The following is a 22,013-nucleotide window of genomic DNA, read 5'->3' on the forward strand; positions in this document are numbered from 1 at the left end:
GAGAATTGAAAGAGAGTTAAAGAGTTTCCCAGACAAATGAAACTTGGAATTCATTACCACTAAATAGACCTTACAGGAAATTTTAAAAGGACTTCTTTAAGTGGAAAAAAGGCCAAAACCAGAAGTAAGAAAATCATGAAAGGAGAAAATTCCACTGGTAAAGTCAAACATATAGTAAAGGTAGTAGATCAGTCACTTAAAATGCTAGTATGAAGGTTGTAAGACAAAAGTATTAAAATTAGTTATATATACAGTAATTTTAAGTAAGATACACAAATTTAAGAGATGTAAAATATGACATAAACATAAAACATGGAAGGGGAGAATAAAAATGTGCTTTTAGAATGGGTTCAAACTTAAGTGACTTATCAACTTAAAATAGAAGTTAAATATGAAGTTAAATATGAACTTCATGGTAACCACAAATCAAAATCTTATAATGGATATACTAAGATAAAGGAATCCAGTCATACAACTAAAGAATGTCAAATCACAAGGGAAGAGAGCAAGAGAAGAATGGAACAGTGAAGAATTATAAAAACAACCAGAAACCACAAAACGACAATAAGTGCATATCTATCAGTAGTTACTTATTTTTTTTAAAGATTTTATTTATTAGAGCACACACGTGCTAGTTGGGGGAGGGGCAGAGATGGAAGGAGAGGGACAAGCAGACTCCCCGCTGAGCACACAGCCTAACACAGGGCTTGATCTTATGACCCCGAGATCATGACCTGAACTGAAACCAGGAGTTGGCTGCCCAACCTACTGAGCCACCCAGGCTCTGTTATCAGTAGTTACTTTAAATGTGAATGAACTAAATCCTCCGTAAAAAGACGTAGGGTGACTGAATAGTGAATCAAGACCGATCTATATGCTACAAGACAGTCACTTCAGACCTAAAGATGCATACAGACTGAAAGTGAAGGGATGCAAAAAGATACTCCACGTAGGTGCACCTATCTCTCTAAAATCTTTTTTTTTTTTTTTTAAGATTTGTTTACTTATTTTAGAGAGTGTGTGAGCAAGGGGAGGGGAAAGGGGAGAAGGAGAAAAGTAGATTCCCTTCTGAGTGCAGAGCCCGATGTGGGGCTCAGTCTCACAACCCGGAGATCATGTTTGAGCTGAAACCAAGAGTCGAATCCTAAGCTGAGCCACCCAGGTACCCCTCAAATAAGTAAGTCTTAAAAAAATAAAAAAAGAAATTCCATGTAAATGGAAGTAAAAGGAAAACTGGAGTAGCAATTCTTATATCAGACAAAATAGACTTTAAAACAAAGACTGTAACAAGAGACAGAGAAGGGCGTTACATAATGATAAAGAGATCACTCCAACAAGAAGATACAATAGTTATGAATATCTATGCACCCAACATAAGAGCACTAAATATGTAAAGCAAATATTAACAGACATAAAGGGAGAAATTGACAATATACAATAATAGTAGGGAATTTTAAAACCCCACTCATATCAGTGGACAGATCATCCAGATAAGGAAACAGTGGATGTGAACAACGCATTAGACCAGATGGTCTTAACAGATATATACACAACATTCCATCCAAAAAGGGCAGAGTGCACATACTTTAAAAGTGCACATGGGGGCGCCTGGGTGGTGCAGTCGTTAAGCGTCTGCCTTCGGCTCAGGGCGTGATCCCGGAATCCCGGGATCGAGACCCACGTCAGGCTCCTCTGCTGGGAGCCTGCTTCTTCCTCTCCCACTCCCCCTGCTTGTGTTCCCTCTCTCGCTGGCTGTCTCTCTCTGTCAAATAAATAAATAAAAAATCTTAAAAAAAAAAAAAAAGTGCACATGGAACATTTTCCAGGATAGATCATGTTAGGCTACAAAACAAGTCTCAATACATTTAAGAAGGTTAAAATCATATCAAGAATCTTTTCTTACCATAGCAGTATGAAATTAGAAATTAATTACAAGAAAAAAAATCTTGAAAAAACAAACATGGAAGGTGAAAAACACGCTACTAAACAACTAGTGGGTCAATGAAGAAATCAAAGAGGGAATAAAAAAATACCTGGAGACGAATTAAAGTGAAAACACAATGCAAATTTTATGGTATGTGGCAAAGGCCTACCTCAAGAAACAAGAAAAGTCTCAAACAATCTGACCTTATACCTAAAGGAACTAGAAAAAGAACAAAGCCCAAAATTAGAAGGAAAAAAATAGCAAAGATCAGAGCAGAAATAAATGAAATCGAAACTTTAAAGAAATGGTAGGAATGATTTGAAAACAAACAAAATTGACAAATCTTTAGAGTCATCAAGAAGAAAAAAGAGGACTCAAGTATATAAAATCAGAAATGAAAAAGAAGTTACAACCAACACCACAGAAATAAAGGATTATAATAGACTACGATGAAAACAAATTAGACAACTTAGAAGAAATGGGTAAATTTCTAGAAACATAATCTTCCAAGACTGAAGTAGGAAGAAATAGAAATCTGAACAGAGTGGTTACTAATAACAAAATTGAATTGGTTACCAAACTCCCAGCAAACAAAAGTCCAGGACCAGGTGGTTTCCCAAACATCTGAATTCTACCAAATATTTGAAGAAGAATTAGTACTTATTATTTGGAAATTATTCCAAAAAATAGAAGATGAAAGAGTACTTCCAAATTTGTTTTACCAAGCCAGTATTACTCTGATACCAAAACCAGAGACACCACAAAAAAAAGAAAATTATAGGCCAGTACTCTGATGAACATAGATGCCTAAGTCCTCAATAAAATATCAGCAAACCAAATTCAACAATGCATTAAAGAGATCATTCACCACAATTAAGTGGGATTTTTTCCAGGGATACAAGAATGGTTCAGTATTCACAACTCAATCAGTGTGATATATCACATTAACAAGAGGAAAGACAAAAATCACGTGACCATATCAATAGATGCAGTAAAAGCATTTAACAAAATGCAATATTCATTCATGATAAAAACTCAACAAGGTGGGTTTAGAGGGAACATACCTCAACATAATAAAGGCCATATATGAAAAACAAGCAGAGGACCTGGATAGATGTTTTTCCAAAGAAGACAGATGGCTAACAGGTACATAAAAAGTTGCTCAATATTACTAGCCATAAGAGAAATGCAAATTAAAACCACAATGCAATATCACCTTATACCTGTCAGAGTGGCTGTTATCAAAAAGACAAGAAATAAGGGGCTCCTGGATGGTGCAGTTGGTTAAGCATCCAACTTTTAGTTTTGGCTCAGGTTGTGATCTCAGGGTTGTGAGATTGAGCCCCACTTTGGGCTCCACACTGAACATAGAGTTTTTTGGGACTCTCTCTCCTTCTCCCTCTGCCCCCTCCCCCCCATGTGCACATGTGTGTGCTCTTTCTAAAATAAATAAATCTTAAAAAAGACAAGTCTTGGCAAGGATATGAAGAAAAGTAAAGTCTTATGCACTGTTGGTAATATAAATTGGTGCAGCCACTATGGAAAACAGTATGGAGGTTCCTCAAAAAATTAAACATGGAAATACCTATGCACCACTATGTTTATTGCAGCATTATAAACAATAGCCAAGGTATGGAAGCAGCCCTAGTGTCTGTCTATAGTGAGTGGATAAAGATGTGGTATAAATACCGTGGAACATTACTCAGCCATAAGAAAGAACAAAACCTTGCTATTTGTGACAACATGGATGGACTTAGGGGATATTATGGTAAGTAAAATCAATTAGACAGGAAAAGACAAATACCACATGGTTTCATTTAGTATATTTGAAATCTAAAAAACAAATGAACAAAAAAACCCCTAAAGAGACTCTTAAATATAGAGAACAAGATAGTGGTTGCCACAGGTGAGGTTATGGGGGGAATTGGTGAAATAGGTGAAGGGAATCAAGAGGTACAAATTTCCAATTATAAAATAAATCAGAGGAATGAAAAGTACAGCATAGGGAATATAGTCAATAATACTGTAATAACGTTGGTGACATAACTACGCTTACTGTGGTGAGCGTTGCATAATGTGTAGAACTGTTGAATCACTATGTTGTACACCTGAAACATACAATATGTATGTCAACTGTACTTCAGTTAAAAAAAACAAAAGAAGAATGAGTCTAAGAGTACTATTGCTGCCTGTAGTTGGTACTGCAGCAGTGCCATTTGGAGTTCCTCCTTCTACTTAGTACTGTTCTGATTAATGTGTGGTATAAAAGTCACTCTGCCGACAAAGATTTTAGCTACGAGAACAATACAGTATGAGTTGATACAATGTTCTACGTAATGGTATTATATATTGATAGTACATGCTAGTATGTGTACAGATTATAAATACAAAGAAATTAGAAAAAGGAGAATGAAGTGACTTAATATTTAGTATTTTTATGCTTTTGCTGTACGTTTTGTTTTCTGAAATTCATTGTAAGTTGTGCTTAAATGTAAAAACACATTAGTTTCATTGTATAGTCTCTTCACTGAACCAGTAAAACCTATCTGCTTCTGTTTGAAATACTTCTTTCTTCAGAACTTATTTTGTTGATTGAGAAAGACTTTACTAGCACTTAGAAGAACAGCAACAACAAAAATGGTCTCACTTCCTGTGTGCTTAGTGTCATAACACATTATGGTGTGATAGGAACAGACATCCGTGGATCATCTCTTTGTTTCTTTTTAAATTTCTTAATATATTGGGGAAGGGGGAGTATCTTATTTTTCCCCCCTAAGGGTCAAAATCTTAGATACATTTTTTTAAAAGCATTTTGGGTTAGAGTTTAGGTTGAGTTTTACTTTCACTTAATACATCTTTATGAGTCTCCAAATCTGTGAAGTTCCTTAGAGGAGTAAAATGTCAGGGTAAATATTCTGATCTTGTCTTCCTATTTTATTTATATATGATAGATTTTTTAAAAAGTTGAGGACAGACATTGCATTCTTTGAATAGACCATTTTAAGAGAATTTGGTATAGAAAGTTTTTAAGCTGTTGTGTCTTGCCCAAATCTGGTTTCAATGTAAAAATAATTTTATAAAAATGAATAGTAGTGCCCTTTTCATAGAACAATCCTCTGACAAAGAAAATAGTTTTGTGATAACAATAATAAATTAAGCCTTTCACTAAACAGAAGTTAGAGTGGTTTCATACAAGGGAAAATGTGTACGATAGTTTTGAATTGTATGTAAGTAAACTTAGTGAAATTTAGAAGTAACATTAATAATGCTTGCCATCCTAATACTCAGACTTTTAGGGTACAAAATATGGTATGATGAAAGTTCTGGATGAAAAGAAGACTCAGTAGCCTAATGAGTAATGAAGAGTTGATTCAGTTCTTTTATATTGAGGGAAAAAACAACCCATAAAAATCATGTTGACTCAATCACTTATGACCCAGGCTTATGTGGGCAAGATACATAGATATTATTAAGATACTGTTCTCTAAGAGTTAGCACTGTATTAAGCAGAAAAGCCTAAAATACTAAAGGAATAGTCAGAGAAGTACATTGTACTATGTGGGTTCACAGAAGGGTAATCACACCTCATTGGGAGAATGTACAGAAGGCTTCATGGAATTCAGAAACATTTAATTTGGGCCTACACATCATACCCTCACATGAAATAGCTTGTGTACTTGCACATATATTTGAGAAAAATGGAATAGTGAAGTCTGATTTAATAGAAAAAGAATGGGCTTAATCAGAGCTGAATTGAAATCCTAGCTCCCATGTTCTACCTGTGTCACTTTGGGCAAGTTAGGGATGTACTGGCCATCTATAATGTATTCATGATGCTTAAGTGAGAAAGTTTATGTAAGATTTCTGGCAAAATATGTGACACATAGTGGTTTAGTAAGTAGCCTTTCCCCCTCCTTTCCCCTACTTTATGTCAAAAATTAATGGAGGAAAAGACTAGGAGGTAAGTTGGAATCAGAGCAATGAATGCCAGGATAAGTAGTTTGAACTACATACATAGTTTGGAATTGACACTGAGAGCTAGATAAGTCTGGCAGCATTGCCCGTAATAGATGTTTAGGGATGATAGGGGCATGGTGATTGGTTAACGGGGGCTATTATAATCCAGGCAAGATTTGTACATTTCAGAGTGCGGTAGTCCTCCCGCGCCTCCTTTATCCATGGCTTCATTTTCTGCAGTTTCAGTTTTGTGAGGTCAGCTGCTGTTCAGAAGCAGATGATCCTCCTGACGTTTCATCAGAAGGTTAGTTGTAGCCTAACGGTACGTTGTAATGCCTATGTCATTCATCTCACTTCATCTTATCTTGTAGGCTTTTTTGTCATCTCACGTCAAAGAAGTGTGGGTGTAGTACAATAAGATATTTTGAGAGAGAGACACATTCACATAACTGTTATTACCATATATTGTTGTAATTGTTTTATATTATTCGTTGTTAATCTCTTACTGTGTCTAACTTACATATTAAACTTTATCATAGGTATGTATGTATGTTCATCAGAGATATTGGCCTGTAGTTTCCTTTTTCTTGTAGTGTCTCTCTCTCTCTCTTTTTTTTTTTTTTTTTTTGATATCAGGGCAGTGCTGGCCTTTTTAGAATAAATTTGAAAACTTTCCTTTCTCTTCTATTTTTTGGAATAGTTTGAGAAGAATAGGTACTAATTCTTTAAATGTTTGGTAGAAAACAGCTCTGAAACCATCTAGTCCTGGACTTCTGTTTTTGGGGAGCTTTTTGATTCCTGATTTAATTTTATTGCCAGTAGTCAGTCTTTTCCAAATTTCTATTACTCCCTGATTCAGTTTTGCAAGATAATGTTTCTAGGAATTTATTCATTTCTTATAGGTTATTTCTTATAGGTTGTTCTTATTTGTTGGCATATAATTTTTCCTAATATTCTCTTATAATCCTTTGAATTTATGTGGTGTCAATTGTTATTTCTCCTTCACTTCTGATTTTACTTGATTCCTCTTTTTTTTTTTTTGGATAAGTCTGGCTAAAGGTTTTTAAATTTTGATCTTTTCAAAGAATCAATTGCTGGTTTTATTGATTTGGGGGGTCTATTTCATTTCTGCTGTAATCATTATTATTTCTTTCCTTCTACTGGTTTTGGTCTTTGTTCTTCTTTTTCTAGTTCCTTTAGGTGTAAGGTTAGGTTTTTGTGTATGATTTTTCTTGCTTCTTGAGGTAAGCCTGTACTGCTATAATCTTCCTTCTTAGAACAGTTTTTGTTGCATCCTAAAGATTTTGGACCATTGTGTTTTCATTTTCATTTGCCTTTATTTTGTTTTGTTTTGCTAATTTAATAACCCAATAACAAAATTGTACAGAGAATGGCTATACAAAACACAATAGAGGTTCAGAGATTGTGGTGTTCTCTCATGCAAGGCTTCAGATTTCAGTCTCTGGTATTTGGAATTTAGTCTGCAATCCCTTTTTTTTTTTTTTTAAGATTTTATTTATTAGAGAGACAGCCAGCGAGAGAGGGAACACAAGCAGGGGGAGTGAGAGAGGAAGAAGCAGGCTCCCAGCGCAGGATCCTGATGTGGGGCTCGATCCCAGAACACCAGGATCACGCCCTGAGCCCAAGGCAGACACTTAACGACTGAGCCACCCAGGCACCCCTGCAATCTTTTTTTTTTTTTTTTGGATGGACCACTGGGTATGTGACACCCAGTCCATGCTTTTAACCAAATATGAACAGAAGAATGGCCACTTGGCCCAGGTAGTAGTAGATGAAGTGTTTGGTTTCATGTGTCACATAACTACCGAAATTTCTCCCTATGATACAGTGCAAGGTGGGGTTGTACTTCTTGTTAAACTCCTTAATATGGCTGTAGTGTCCTTCCCTATATTCAATGTCTGAGTAGCACACTCCACTGAGTCCTGTTGCATCTCTTCTGACATACTGGCATTTTTTTATTACAGACTTTCAGTAAGCACATGGTTATGGAGGAGCAGGGGGTAGTGGACTGCAGTGGCCTCCTGGGGGAGAGGCTGGTGACGCTCACACCTGGTGGGAGCTACTGTGCTATTGAAGCCATGGCATCTAAGGAGCTCTATGCCAGCTGCTGCTGTCTAGTCTGTCTCTATGTATTTTGTGATTTCCTCTTTGATTTCTAGGTTAGCCCATTCATTGTTCCACTGTTTTGGTATAGAATGTTCTGAATACATCTGAATGTTTGGGGATGGAACGTTCTGAATACATCTGTCTGATCCAATGTGTCATTCAAAGCCACTGTTGCCTTGTTGATTTTCGGTCTAGATGATCTATCCGTTAATGTAAGTACGGGTGTTAAAGTCCCCTACTGTTATTGTGTTACTGAAATTCTTTATGTTTGTTAATAGTTTATGTATTTAAGTGCTTTTACGTTGGGTGCATAAGTGTAATTGTTATATCCTCTTGTTGGATTGTGCCGTTTATCATTATGTAGTTTCTTTTGTCTCTTGTCACTGGCTTTGTTTTAAAGTTTATTTTGTTCAATATAAATATTGCTACCCCAGCTTTGTTTTCATTTAAAAATTTTTTAAATTTAAATTCAGTTTAATTAGTATATGGTGTATTATTAGTTCCAGAGGCAGAATTTAGAGATTCATCAGTTGCATATAACAAACACCCAATGCTCATTCAATCAAGTGTCCTCCTTAATGCACATCACCCAGTTACCCCATCCCCCCACCCACGACCCCTTCAGCAACCCTCATTTTGTTTCCTAAGATTAAGAGTCTCTTATGGTTTGTCTCCCTCTCTGATTTTGTCATGTTTCATTTTTTCCTCTCTTCCCCTATGATCATCTGCCTTGTTTTTTAAATTCCACATATCGGTGAGATCATATGATAATTCTTTCTCTGACTGACTTATTTTGCTTAGCATAATACCCTCTAGTTCCAGCCACATCATTGCAAATGGCAAGATTTCATTCTTTTTGATGGCTGTGTAATAGTCCAGTGTGTGTGTGTGTGTGTGTGTGTGTGTGTGTGTGTGTGTGTGTGTATGTATGTATGTGTATCACATCTTCTTTATCCATTCATCTGTTGATGGGCTTCTGGGCTCTTTCTATCTTTCGGCTGTTGTGGTCATTCCCAGCTTTGATCTGCGTGTGTCTTTAGATCTGAAGTGAGTGTTTTGGAGGCAGTGTATTGATCTTGCTTTTCTATCCATTCAGTCACCCTGTGTCTTTTGATTACAGCATTTAGTTCATTTATATTCAAAGTAATTATCGATAGATGTACTTATTGCCATTTTGTTACTTTATATGTAGTTTTTGTAGTTGTAGTCTCTTGCTTTCTTGTGGTTTGATGGCTTTCTTTAGTGATACGCTTAGGGATTCCTTTTTGTTTTTTGCATATCAATTACAGGTTTTTGATTTGTGGTTACCATTAGGTTCACATGTGATATTTTATGCATATACCTGTCTATATTAAGTTGATAGTTGCTTAATTTGAACCCATTGTAAAAGCACTAAATCTTTACTCCCCACATTTTATGTATATAATACTTTACATACTTTTGTGAATTCCTTGGCTGTCTTTTATAGAAATAATTGGTTTTACTACTTTTGTGCTTTAACTTCTGTACTGGTTTTATAATTAATCTAGTACTTTTATTGTTTGTATTTACTTGTGAAATTTTTTCCTTCCCTAATTTTCTTAATCTTGATTGTGGTTTTTCCTTTCCACTCAAAGAATTCCCTTTAACTTTTGTTGGTGTGGGAAACTCTTTATCTCTCCTTCTATTCTGAATGATAGACTTGCTGGGTAGAGTATTCTTGGTTTCAGGTTTTTTTTTTTCTTTTCAGCACTTTGACTATATCATGCCACTCCCTTCTGGCCTGCAATGTTGTGCTGAGAACTCAGCTGACAGCCTGTGGGGTTTTGCTTGTATACAAGTAACTGTTTTCTTTTCTCTTGCTGTTTTTAAAATTCTTTTTTGCTACTTTTTGCCATTTTGTTATGTGTCATGGTGTAGACCTTGTTGGGGGTGATTTTCTTGGGAGTTCTCTGTGCCTCTGGCATCTAAGGAGCTCTACCTGGGCTCCTTTATTAGAGAGACAGCCAGCGAGAGAGGGAACACAAGCAGGGGGAGTGAGAGAGGAAGAAGCAGGCTCCCAGCGCAGGATCCTGATGTGGGGCTCGATCCCAGAACCCACAGTTCTCTGTGCCTCCCAGATGTGGGTATCTCTCTTTCCCCAGATTTGGGAAGTTTTCAGCTATTTTTTCTTCAAATAAGTTTTCTTTTCCCTTTTTTTCTCTCTTCTCCTTTTGGGATCACTATAATGCAAGTGCTGTTATACTTGATGATGTCAGTCAGTTCCCATAACCTATACTAATTATCGTTCTCTTTTTTTTTCTGTTCAGCTTGGTTGCTTTCCATTACTCTGTCCTGCAGTTTGCTTATCCATTCTTCTGCCTTTTCTAGTCTGGTATAGATTCCTGCTAGTGTGTACAATTTTAATTTCAGATATTGAGTTCATTTCTGGTTCTTTTTATCTTTTCTATCTCTTTGGTGACAATCTCACTGAGATCCTTCACTGTTTTCTCAAGTTCTGTAAGTATCTTTATGACCATTACTTCGAATTCTTTATCAAGTGTATTGCTCATTTTCATTTCATTTAGCTCTTTTGCTGTGATTTGTCCTGTTCTTTCATTTGGGACATATGCCTCTGTCTCCTCATTTTATCTAACTCTGTGTTCGTTTCCATGTATTGGGAAAGTCAACTACATCTCCTGTTTTTGAAAGTGTGGCTTTATGAAGTGGAGGTCTGGTGGTGCCCTGTAGTACAGCATCCCCTGTTCACCAGAAACAGGCACTTCAGGGGTGTCTCCTATGTGTGTTGCATGCACCCTCCTATGTAAGTTGTGGCTGAGCTGTGTTTGCCTTAGGTTCAGTTGGTTGGAATGACCCAGTCTATCTGCTTTTGGCAGGGTTTTGGTCCCTGTGCTGTTGAGTTGCAAGTCTGGGGACACTGTTGGCTTGTAGTAGGGGGATGTCAGCAGTCAGACCAGATGCCTACCCTTAGCTTGTGTGCTGCAGCTGTGGTAACACCGAACTGCAGGACACTTTTCCTGCATTGCCCCCTGAGAGGCTTTTGTTGGTTGACAGGCCTGCAGTCAGACTAGATGCCTGCCACCAGTAAGTCTTCTGAGGCTGCAGTTGGACTGGTGTGTGTGGTTATCTGCCCCTGTCCCCAGCACAGGAGTCACTTTGGAGTGGTGCTGTTCCCCAGTTGGGCTGTTTGTAGGATGCATTGCAGCAGGAGCTGCTTTGGAGGGATGCTTGCCAAGTGAGACAGGGTTGGATGGGGAAGATCTGCAGGATAATGCAGGGTCAGGGCGTGTGGTGTTAGCAAGCTAGATGGAGTGTGTTTCCAGAAGTGTCCAGCTCTCCAGGCTTGGGGTGGGAGGAGAAATGGCATCTGCCAGCTCTTTTGTTCTTGAAGAAGTCTCTTTAAGACCCCTGCTCTCCAGCATATGTTCTGAGATTAAATAACTCTTCTTCCTGCATAACCCAGGTGCTTTTGAAATTGTTGCTTTTATGTTGGGTCTTTCAGGGCAATGATTCAGTTTCCTGTCACCTTCTGGCTCTCCCAGAGCCAGGCCTTGCTCATTTTAAGTATTCGGAGTTAAGCCTCACTGATTGTAAAAACTTGTGAAGGTAATCCTTACTGGTTTTCAAAGCCAAATATTGTGGGGATTTGTTTTTCCAGTGCAGGTCTCAATGTGGGGTCTGCTTTTCTTCCTTCTCTGTACTTGTGGAAAGCCTCTCATATGTGGTTAGTCTTGCCAGGAGTTAGTTTGTTGATCATGTCTCTGTCCCTCTTACCCTTTTTTATGTGGCCTCTTCCCCATGATTAACTTTGGAAAGTTTGTTCTGCCAGTCTTTGGGTCATTTTCTAAGTTAGTTCCTCTGATGTGGCTTTCCAGGTGTGTCCTTGGGATGAGATGAGCTCAGGATTCTCCTAATCTGCTATTTTCCTCCTGCACCTCATATCTGCATCATTTGACATTCCTAGCAACAGTTCATAAGGGTTCCAATTTTTCCACATTCTGGTCAACACTTGTTATTTTCTGAATTTTTGATTGTGGCCATCCTAATGGTTGTGGGGTCTTGATTTGCATATTCCTGATAGTGATGATTGAACATCTTTTCCTGTGTTTATTGATCACTTTTATTTCTTTGGAGAAATGTCTATTCAAGTCCTTTGCCCATTTTTAAATTAGACTGTTTGAGGTTTTTGTTGTTGAGTTGAAGGACTTCTTTATTCTGGGTATTAACCCCTTATATATACATGTCTTGCAAATATTTTCTTCCTTTCTGTGGGTTTCCTTTTCATTGTGTTGTTTTCTGTGCTGCACAAAAGTTTTAAAATTTGGTGTGGTCCCATTTGTCTGTTTTTTCTCTTGTTGTCTGTGCTTTTGGTGTTATATCCAAGCAATCGTGGCATATCCAATGTCATGAAGCTTTTACTCTGTGTTTTCTTCTAGGAGTTTTATAGTTTCAGGCAGCAGTGTTCCTAAGATTTATAGGTTTGTCGTTTTCTTACTGTCTTTGTTTGGCTTTGATATCAGGGTAATGCTTGGCCTCATAGAATGGGTTAGGATGTTTTCTGTTCTCTTCAATTTTTTGGGGAAAAGTTTGGAAGGAATAGTATTATTTCTTTAAATGTTTGGTAGAATTCACTAGTGAAGGCATTAGGTTTAGGTCTTTAATTTGTTGGGAGATTTTTTATTGATTCAATCTTCTTAATAGTTATGTCTATTCAGATTTTCTGTTTCTTTGTGAATTAGGTTTTGTTTCCTAGGAACTTGTCCATTTCATATTCAGTTTGTTGATGTACAATTGTTCATAGTGTTCTCTTATAATTCTTTTTATTTTTGTGGAGTCAGAAGTAATGTTCCCACTTTCATTTCTGATTTTATTAATTTGAGCCTTCTCTCTTTTTGTCTTAGTTGATTCAGCTGAAGTTTTGTCAATTGTGTTGATCTCTTCAAAGAACCAACTTTTGGTTTGTTTTCCTCTATTGTTTATCTGTTTTCTATTTCATTTATGTCTGTTCTAATCTTAATTTCATTTCTTCTACTAGCTTTGAGTTTGATTTGTTTTTCTTTTCTAGTCTCTTAAGTTGTAAAGCTAGATTTGAGATTTTTGATTTGAGATTTTTATAATATGTTTATAGTGTAAGTTTCTTCCTTTGCACTGCTTTCACTGTGGCTACTATCAGTTTTGGTATGTTGTGTTTTTTCATTTGCTAAGAATTTTCTATTTTCCCTTGTGATTTCTTCTTTGATCCATTGGTTGTTTAAAAGTGTATAAATTTTCCAAGTCCTGCCAGTTTTCCATTTCTCTTTTGTCATTGATGTCTGAATTCATCCTGTTGTAGTTAGAGAAGATATTTGGTATGCTGTTTATCTTTTTAAATCTGTGAGACTTAATTTGTGGCCTAACAGTGGTCTACTCTGATACATGTCCCATGTGCACTTGAGAAGGATGTGTATTGTGTTATTGGGTAGAGTGTTCTTTTTATGTCTTAGATCTAGTGGGTTTGTTGTGTTGTGTTCTCTATTTCTTCTGTCTGGTTGTTCTATCCATTGTGAATGGAGTATTGGAGTCTCCAATTATTATTCGGGAACTATTTATTTGTCACTTCATTTCTGTTAGTTTTTACTTCATGTATTTTCATGATTTGTCATTATATGCATAAATCTTTGCAATTGTTATATCTTCTTGCTGTATTGATCCTTTGTTAATATATAATGTCTTTATTTGTTTCTTGTAACATTTTTTGACTTAAACTTTATTTTATCTGGTATTAGTATATGTGTATTTGCTCTCTTTTGGCTACTATTTGCATGGAATATTTTTTTCAATCCTTCCCATTTTAGCTTGTTTGTGCCCTTGGACACAATTAGTAATTATTAAATTTTGATTAAAATTTTTTTAATTTTTAATTTTTTATTTATTTTTAACTATTCCCTCAAGTTGTATAGGAAACCAGATTTGGTGTTACAGATGAAAGTTATGGTAATACCAGCTTTTACATTAATGATTACTTTTTCTTTTTTAGATGTATTAGTCTCTTAAATCTGTAGAAAACAAAATGTGGTTACAAATCATTGCTATAGTAATACCGGCTTTTGTAATTACCCATGTGTTTACTTTTACTGAACTCTTTATTTTTCCATATAAGTTTGACTTACTGTTTAGCATTCTTTTATTTAACCTTGTAGGACTCTCTTGAATATTTCTTGCAGGCTGGGTCTAATGGTCACAAGCTCTCCCAGCTTTTGTTTATTTGGGAATGTCTTAATTCTTCCCTCACTTTTGAAGGACATTAATCCCAGATATAGTATTTTTTGATTGACAGTTTTTGTCTTTAGTACCTTGAACATATCTGCCCACCCTCTCTGGTATCTGAAGTTTCCGATAAAAAATCTGCTGATATTGAGGAATCCTGTATTTGATGATTCACTTTTCTCTTGTGTTCAAGATTCTCTTTTTATCTTTGGCTTTTGGAAGTTTGATTATAATGTCTTGTTGTGTTTTCTTTGAGTTCCTCTTTTGTAGAACTTCTCGAATGTTTATATTCATGTTTTTCATCAAATTTGGGGAGTTTTCAGTCATTTATTTAAATATTCTCTCTTCCCCTTTATTTTTGTCTTACTCCTCTAGGATCCCCACAATGTGTATGTTGGTCTGTGCGATGTTCCACAAATCTTTTAGGTTCTGCTGATGTTTCTTCATTTTTTTCCTGATAGTCCATAATTTCCATTGTCTTGTCTTCAAGGTTGATAATTCTTTCTTCCATTGCTCAAATCTGTCCTGAGCACCTCTAGTGAATTTTTCATTTCAGTTATTGTACTTTTCATTTCCAGAAACTCTTTTTGGTCTCTATTTAGTTTTATGTTTCTTTTTTTGATGGTATTGATTCTTTTCCTGACTCCACATCTTCCTGTAGTTCTTTGAGCATCTTTAAAAGACTTATTTTAAAGTCTTCATGTAGTGTAAATCCCTTTAGTTCCTTTTTAGGACAGTTTGTTGTTTGTCTCCTGGCCCCCATCCCAAATGTGTTCCATTGTATGTCTTGTAATTTTTTTGTTGAACACTGGGCATTTGAATCTAATAATGTAGTAGTTCTGGAAATCAGTGTCCAGATTTAATCCAATCCTTCTTTAAGGTCTGCTATTTTTTGTTACTTTTTTCTCTCTTTTTGATTGTTTTAGGCAATCTCTGTGCTGAAGATCAACCTGAGGTATAATTTAAGGTCTTCTTAGGTCTTTTCTGAGCATTTCCCTTGGCATGCATTGTCACTTTCTAATTTTCCTTGTATATATTCTTGTTTTTTATTGTTTTGCTTCTGAAAAGGGAAAACAAAAACAAAAAAAAAATGAGTGGGAAGGAAGGACACAAGCCTTTTAAATCCTCTGGAAGTCACTTCAGCTAAGAGGGAAGGACTTGCAACAATAGGTGGAAGTGTATTAACAATGACTGTCCACCCCCTTATCTACACCTCTGATCAGAAGCAGTAGTCAGCAATCAGCAGAGATCCCTGATATTTGGAGGACTGGGTCCTTTTTGTCCACCCTGACTCCTGAAAATTGTGCAGGCTCTCAGGAACATGCACACAGCTGCTTACTTGCCACCTGACTGAGTATGTGGGGGTGCGCTGCTGCTACTGCTTAAATTGACTAAAATTAAACATCTCAGTTTTTCCCTGGAAATTGCAAGCCTTCAACAAACTCCACAGAGTTCCAAAATAGTTAGATAGATTCTACCAGTGAAATTGTTGCCTAGGTGGGGAAGACAGATTCCTGATGCTTCTATTCCACCATCTTCCCAGAATTTTCAAATTAGATTTTAAAGGAGTTCCTTCACTGAAATAATTAGGTGAGGTAACTTACATGACATTTAGCATAAAGCTTCAAAGTTACTTTTTCTTTCTTAAGTAATAATTTATGTGGTCATTTTACATATGTAGTTTTGGTAAGCTGTAATTACTAATGATATTTTTTCTTTTGGTGCGTTTTTATGTGTTTTTTAATCTCAGGAAACTGGACAATGGCAATTTGAGTGGATTTTGAAAAATGTCTGAAGGTTAGCAGGCTGCATCTACCTTCTGCCTTCTCCCCACTCTTTACAAAAGAATAAATAGGATGTTTGAGAAGAGAGCTATATTAAAAGAAGAGTGTTGCAAATGGCTTCAGAATCTGTGAATGCAAAACAAGCTAGGAATCACTGCACAAAGGGGAAAAGACAGCAGCACCAGCAAATAAAGAATAGGTCTTCAATTAGTGATGGTGATGGGGAAGACTCCTTTATCTTTGAAGCAAATGAAGCTTGGAAAGATTTTCATGGTTCCCTTCTTCGGTTTTATGAAAATGGAGAACTCTGTGATGTCACACTAAAGGTGAGACTCTCTTTTTTTCTTTTTCAATCTCTTTATTGCATTATGAAAACAGGGTTTCTAGAATCACACAAGGCAAATTTTTGGTGCCATACTTATTTGTTACAGTCAAGATGATGTTAGTCTTATGTTAGATACATAAAGGGAGGTTAGCATAAGATACAATTATTGTACTAATTAAATGTTAATATTCATTATTTCTTAGTTAATTTAACTCCTGAGAGTTCTGGAACCTTAAAATGTTAAGTAGTTATAATTACGGAAATTAATAAATTGCTGTTGACCAGTAAGCTTTTAACTCATGAATTTAGAAATTACTTAGAAACTTAGGAAGTCTTGGTTGTTTATTCAGCTGCACTAGTATTTTAGTATATGTTCCCACCTGGTAATTTAACCTCAACTTTAAAATAATTGTCTCTTAAGTGAGACTATCTATACCTGATAGTGAAGTAGTGTCTTTTTCTCTGACAAATAAATAAATAAAATCTTTTTTCTCTAAGATTTTATTTATTTATTTATTTGACAGAGAGAACACAAGCAGGGGCAACAGCAGACAGAGGGAGAAGCAGGCTCCCCGCTGAGCAGGGAGCCCGATGTGGGACTCAATCCCAGGACCCTGGGATCATGACCTGAGCCGAAGGCAGACGCTTAACCATCTGAGCCACCCAGGCACCCCTAAATAAATAAAATCTTAAAAAAAAAAAAGTATTACAACTTAATCTTTTACAGGTCTGTTATTGGGTTTTTTTCTTAATTCTAATTCAACATTTCTTCAACTGTCAGAATTTTAACTGTCATAGAACAACTAAGTCAAATCGGGTTGTGGATAATTTATAATGCTCTGTTCAACATAAACTTCACTTTTTATATTCATATAACTTTGAGGATTATTCTTTGATATAAAGTCATCTATGTTCTTTTATTAGTATGTTTCTTTAGACCATTATTGCTTTTAGGACACACATTTTAGAAAGAGCATTGCACTGGCTTAGTCAGTGGTATGTGACTCTTGATCTTGGGGTTGTAAATTTGAGTCCTATGTTGGGTATAGGGATTACTTAAAAATAAAATCTTTTTTTTTTTTTTAAAGATTTTATTTATTTATTCGACAGAGCTAGAGACAGCCAGTGAGAGAGGGAACACAAGTAGGGGGAGTGGGAGAGAAAGAAGCAGGCTCATAGCGGAGGAGCCTGATGTGGGGCTCGATCCCATAACGCCGGGATCATGCCCTGAGCGTAAAATCTTTAGGGGCACCTGGGTGGCTCAGTCAGTTAAGCATCTGCCTTTGGCTCATGACATGATCCTGGAGTGCTGGGATTGAGCCCCACGTTGGGCTTCCTGCTGAGTGGGGAGTCTGCTTCTCCCTCTGCCCCTAACCGCACTCATGCTCTCTTTTTTTCTCTCTCTCTCAAATAAATAAAATCTTTTAAATAAAATAAAATCTTTTACAAAAAGGCAATTATTCAGATTTATTTTGTTATTTATATACATGGTCATTAGCTGATTTTTAAAATTCCAAAATGAGCACCTGTATTAGAAATAACAAGTTTATTGAGCATATATTTACCAAGGTCTTATCCTAGTACATGGAGAGTATAAATAAGCTTGAAATTTGAATAATAGTCTATTCTTGCCTTGAAGGCATTTGAAATTTAGCCAGGAATAGGCACAAACACAGCTAACAATAGTACGATTTAGTGATTATCATTTTTGTGTTATTTTTATGGTAACGTAGGAGAGGATTTACGAATTACGCCTGAGAGGTGATTGGAAAGGCTTCACATAAGAGATTATTATCTTGAGGTCATTCCAGGGAGAGGTAAAACTTGTTTATATATTATTTTGTTTATTAGTGAAAACATTTTAAACAGTATATCCAGTAGCAGGTCTAAAATTATATATGGGGCAAGCTTTTTAAGGGCAACAATTTGGTTGGCTAAAGGATGGGGAAATTAGTCTTGCAGAGGTATTGCATGGCACTCATAATTCTCATGTTACAGATCAACAAGAGTAACATTTACAAAGATGCTTATACTCATGCTTTATGTAGTTTGAGGAAATGTAATTATTCTTATGAAAGATCATAGTTAATTTTACTTAAAGAGGTTAACAGATTATTAGAGGAAGGAAACCCCCTACATCACCTGTTGATGCTGCCACTGAATATGTTTTATTCATATTATTTGACTTGCTTTTTTTTTTTTTGAAACTACATGTTTCTGTAATTTTTTTAAACAAATGTTTATAGGATTCTAATAAATACTTTCAAGACTAAGTGTCATAATTTTTTGGTGTCAGACTTCTAAATGACCAGGTGAGAATAAGTCCTCCAAAAGATTTCTGGGAAGCAAAATATCTGAACTACATTATAGTAGCATACTTCCAAGAGGTAGAAATGATAAAATTATTAGCCTTATAAATGTAACGGATGACTCCTGACTGGAAGGCAGGAGTTTAATCTACTAAAAGAGAAATGATAAAGGAGGAGGTGATTTTATGTTTAACACTTAAGCATTCTCTGTTAAGCAGTGTAATAAATGATCACTTTTACTTTCTGACATTCAAGTAATAAAGTGATATTTTGATTTTTTTCATGTTCAGAAAAGGAGGTACTTAAATATTTATATTTGTAGATCCTTGTTTATTGGATCTCTAAAATGTTATCCATTGTTTCCATTATGCAGGTTTTTAAAAAGATTTTGTTTATTGTCAGAGGGAGGGAGTGACCACGCACAAGCAGGGGGGAATGGCAGGCTGAGGGAGAAGCAGGCTCCCCACTGAGCAATAAGCCCAATGTGGGACTGATTCTAGGTCCCTGGGCTCATGACCTGAGCCAGAGGCTTAACTGACTGAGCCACGCAGGCGTCCCTCATTTCTAAATTTCTGATGAAATGTTCTTTCATTCCTAAATTTCTGATGAAATGTTTTTGGTAATTGATAATTATTTTTATGTACTAGAGCAGAAGAATATAGAAATAAACTTTCAGTAACATAATGAGATTATATAATGTCAAAGGAGAGAATTAATGCATAAAAGCAACATCAAAATATTTGGCTTATTTCATACACATGGCTCAAAGACCTTTTTAAAATTAAGATGGGTATTCTAAAAGGGCACATAGGGGGTGTGATTGTGTGTGTGTGTGAAATATTGAAGTTTTAGTTTATTTGAATCAAATTAAAATAGAATTACTGAAGGACAGGGGCGCCTGGGTGGCACAGCGGTTAAGCGTCTGCCTTCGGCTCAGGGCGTGATCCTGGCGTTCTGGGATCTAGCCCCACATCAGGCTCCTCTGCTATGAGCCTGCTTCTTCCTCTCCCACTCCCCCTGCTTGTGTTCCCTCTCTCGCTGGCTGTCTCTCTCTGTCACATAGATAAATAAATAAAATCTTAAAAAAAAAAAAAAAAAGAATTACTGAAGGACAAAACCTTATGAACAATATGAAAATAATTTGTGGTCCCTCGATTTATACAGCTTGGGTAAGAAAGCAGTGTTAAAATAATGTTTCACTGGGAATTGTAGAATTCTATTTTATGTAATGGCAAATTGTTGAAGCAGATTTATGTCATGTGAGATTTACAAATATTTGCATAGAAACTAAATCTCAATGGTGGCATATGCAGATATTCTAAAAAAAAATAATTTTAGCCAGTTTTTGAAATGTTTAATATCAGGTTTCAGATCCCATTTTAGGGCTGAAGTGAATTTGAAAACATGCCAAGCTTTCTGCTTTAGTCTAGGTTACACCTTGACTCTCAATAGAATGAATCTAAATCCTGCCTTCTGAATTCTTTTAAAAAATTAGTATAACAGGAATGATAATCTTGTGTTTGTTGAAGGAATATTCATTTTTCCTTCACATTAGTGAAAAAAAGGTCAGGGAGGAACACTTATAAACAAAAGCCTTTATACATTGTAATACGCCTCAGGCCTTTTTCTTTAGAAGTTCTCATTTTAAAATTCATTCCCAAATAATGAGACACAACTATAAGTGTATTATTTAGTCAAAATGCTACATGCAAACAGGAGAATTGGTAAAACACTATCCTATTTCTTGTACTTAATGATTATTTAACATAAAGTGCTGGGAAAACTGGGTACTCAGTACCAGAACCTTCCAGATGGAAATAAAGATGTAAAACAATAAAACCATAGAAATACAGGAATACCTGAAGTTAATATTTATGGGCTATCAGAATGATTCCAATTTTAAGCATAGCACCTAAGGCAGAAGTCATAAAGACAAAGATTTATTTGATTGTGTAAAAATCTATAGAAGGTGAAAAAAAAAGTACATCATAAAAGAGAAAAGCTGGAAGTATATATGACAAATGACTCAACACTCTAAGTGTATGAGGAGTTCTTACATATGAAAAAAGTCCCAGAAAAAAAGTTCATAGAAGAGATAAAAATAACCCAAAATTAATGATTCAATGACATTAGTAAAAGATAAACTAAAACAATGGGATAGTATTTTCATTCATCAAATTGACAAATATTTTTTAGTAAGTTATCAGTCAAAATATGGCACAAATATTGTAGGTAGATCAGAAATAGACAATTTAGCAGTATATATCCAAACTGCACCTATACTTTGAAATACCATTTCTACTTTTAGGAATTTATCTGTAGGAAATAATGGAGTGTGAACAGATTCAGTGACAGCAAAGTTTACTGTGTCATTTATAAGAGCAAACTATTGGCAGCATAATTTTTCAACAAATAAGGTGGTAAGATTTCAGTGTTTTTTATTATATTATTTCAAAATAATTTAAGAAATGAAAAAACTTTAGTTAAGCTCATAGTAAATACTACTAAATAATAGTTTATTTACTCTGTGCTTCAGTGTTCTCACTAATAAATTGTGGATCGTAATAGTACCTACTTATGGGGCATTGGAACAAATAAGTGAGTTAAGTGAAAAGCACTTAGCGGACACAGTGACTGTAATTACTAATACTGTGTTGTATATTTAGAAGTTGCTAAGGGGAGAGATCTTTTTTTTTTTTAAAAAAAGATTCATTTATTTATTTGAGAGAGAGTGTACGCCTCAGCATGGGTTGGGGGGAGAGGCAAAGGGAGAGAATCCCAAGCAGACTCCCCACTGAGTGTGGAGCCCAACACGGGGCTCGCTGTCATGACCCATTAGAGATTACGGCCTGACCTGAAACCAAGGGGTGGATGCCCAACTGACTGAGCCACCCAGGTGCCCCTAAGAGAAGAGATCTTAAAAAGCTCTTATCATAAGGGAAAGAAAAAATTGTAATTATGTGAGGTGTTAGTTACTAAACATTGTGGTAATCACTTCATGATATGTACATAAATGAAATCATTATGTTGTATAACTTAAACTTACAAAATGTGATATGTCAATTGTATCAAAACTGTAAAAAAAACTTTTTTTAAAAAGGGGACTCACAGACCAAATATAAGAATAGTGCTCAAATAGTGCTAGATGATGTGTGTTGCTCTTCTCATTCACAGAATGCTCCTGAAATTTGAGATAATATAGAAAATCATAATTTATGATTTTAGTATATGTACATTATAGACAATAAGTGGCTTATTTGGAAGAAGAAAATTTCAACTAGCTTAGATTAAAATAAGTGACCAAAGGATTGCATTGTTAAAACGAACACACTAAATCCCTGTGGATTTTTTCTCTGCTACCA

General features: G+C 35.8%; 1 protein-coding gene and 1 pseudogene across 5 annotated transcripts in view; one reads left to right on the top strand and one right to left on the bottom strand.

Annotated features, from left to right (window-relative positions):
• KLHL8 (kelch like family member 8) overlaps positions 1-22,013 on the top strand; it is a 55,480-nt gene that overhangs the window by 12,868 nt on the left and 20,599 nt on the right. For 3 of the 5 annotated variants that reach the window (XM_045791469.2, XM_045791450.2, XM_045791479.2), the window contains exon 2: positions 15,984-16,343. In XM_045791469.2, the coding sequence (XP_045647425.2) occupies positions 16,131-16,343 (213 nt within the window). In that variant the 5' untranslated portion in view covers positions 15,984-16,130. Of the gene's footprint in view, positions 1-8,061; positions 8,221-15,983; positions 16,344-22,013 lie in introns of all 5 variants that reach the window. The other 2 variants (XM_045791460.2, XM_087864009.1) reach the window with 2 other exon arrangements.
• On the bottom strand, positions 7,556-7,845 carry LOC148109523 (dynein light chain 1, cytoplasmic pseudogene; annotated as a pseudogene).

This window comes from Ursus americanus, chromosome 8 (assembly GCF_024610735.1).
Source record: "Ursus americanus isolate L20-20 chromosome 8, mUrsAme1.1.p, whole genome shotgun sequence".
NCBI lineage: Eukaryota > Metazoa > Chordata > Mammalia > Carnivora > Ursidae > Ursus > Ursus americanus.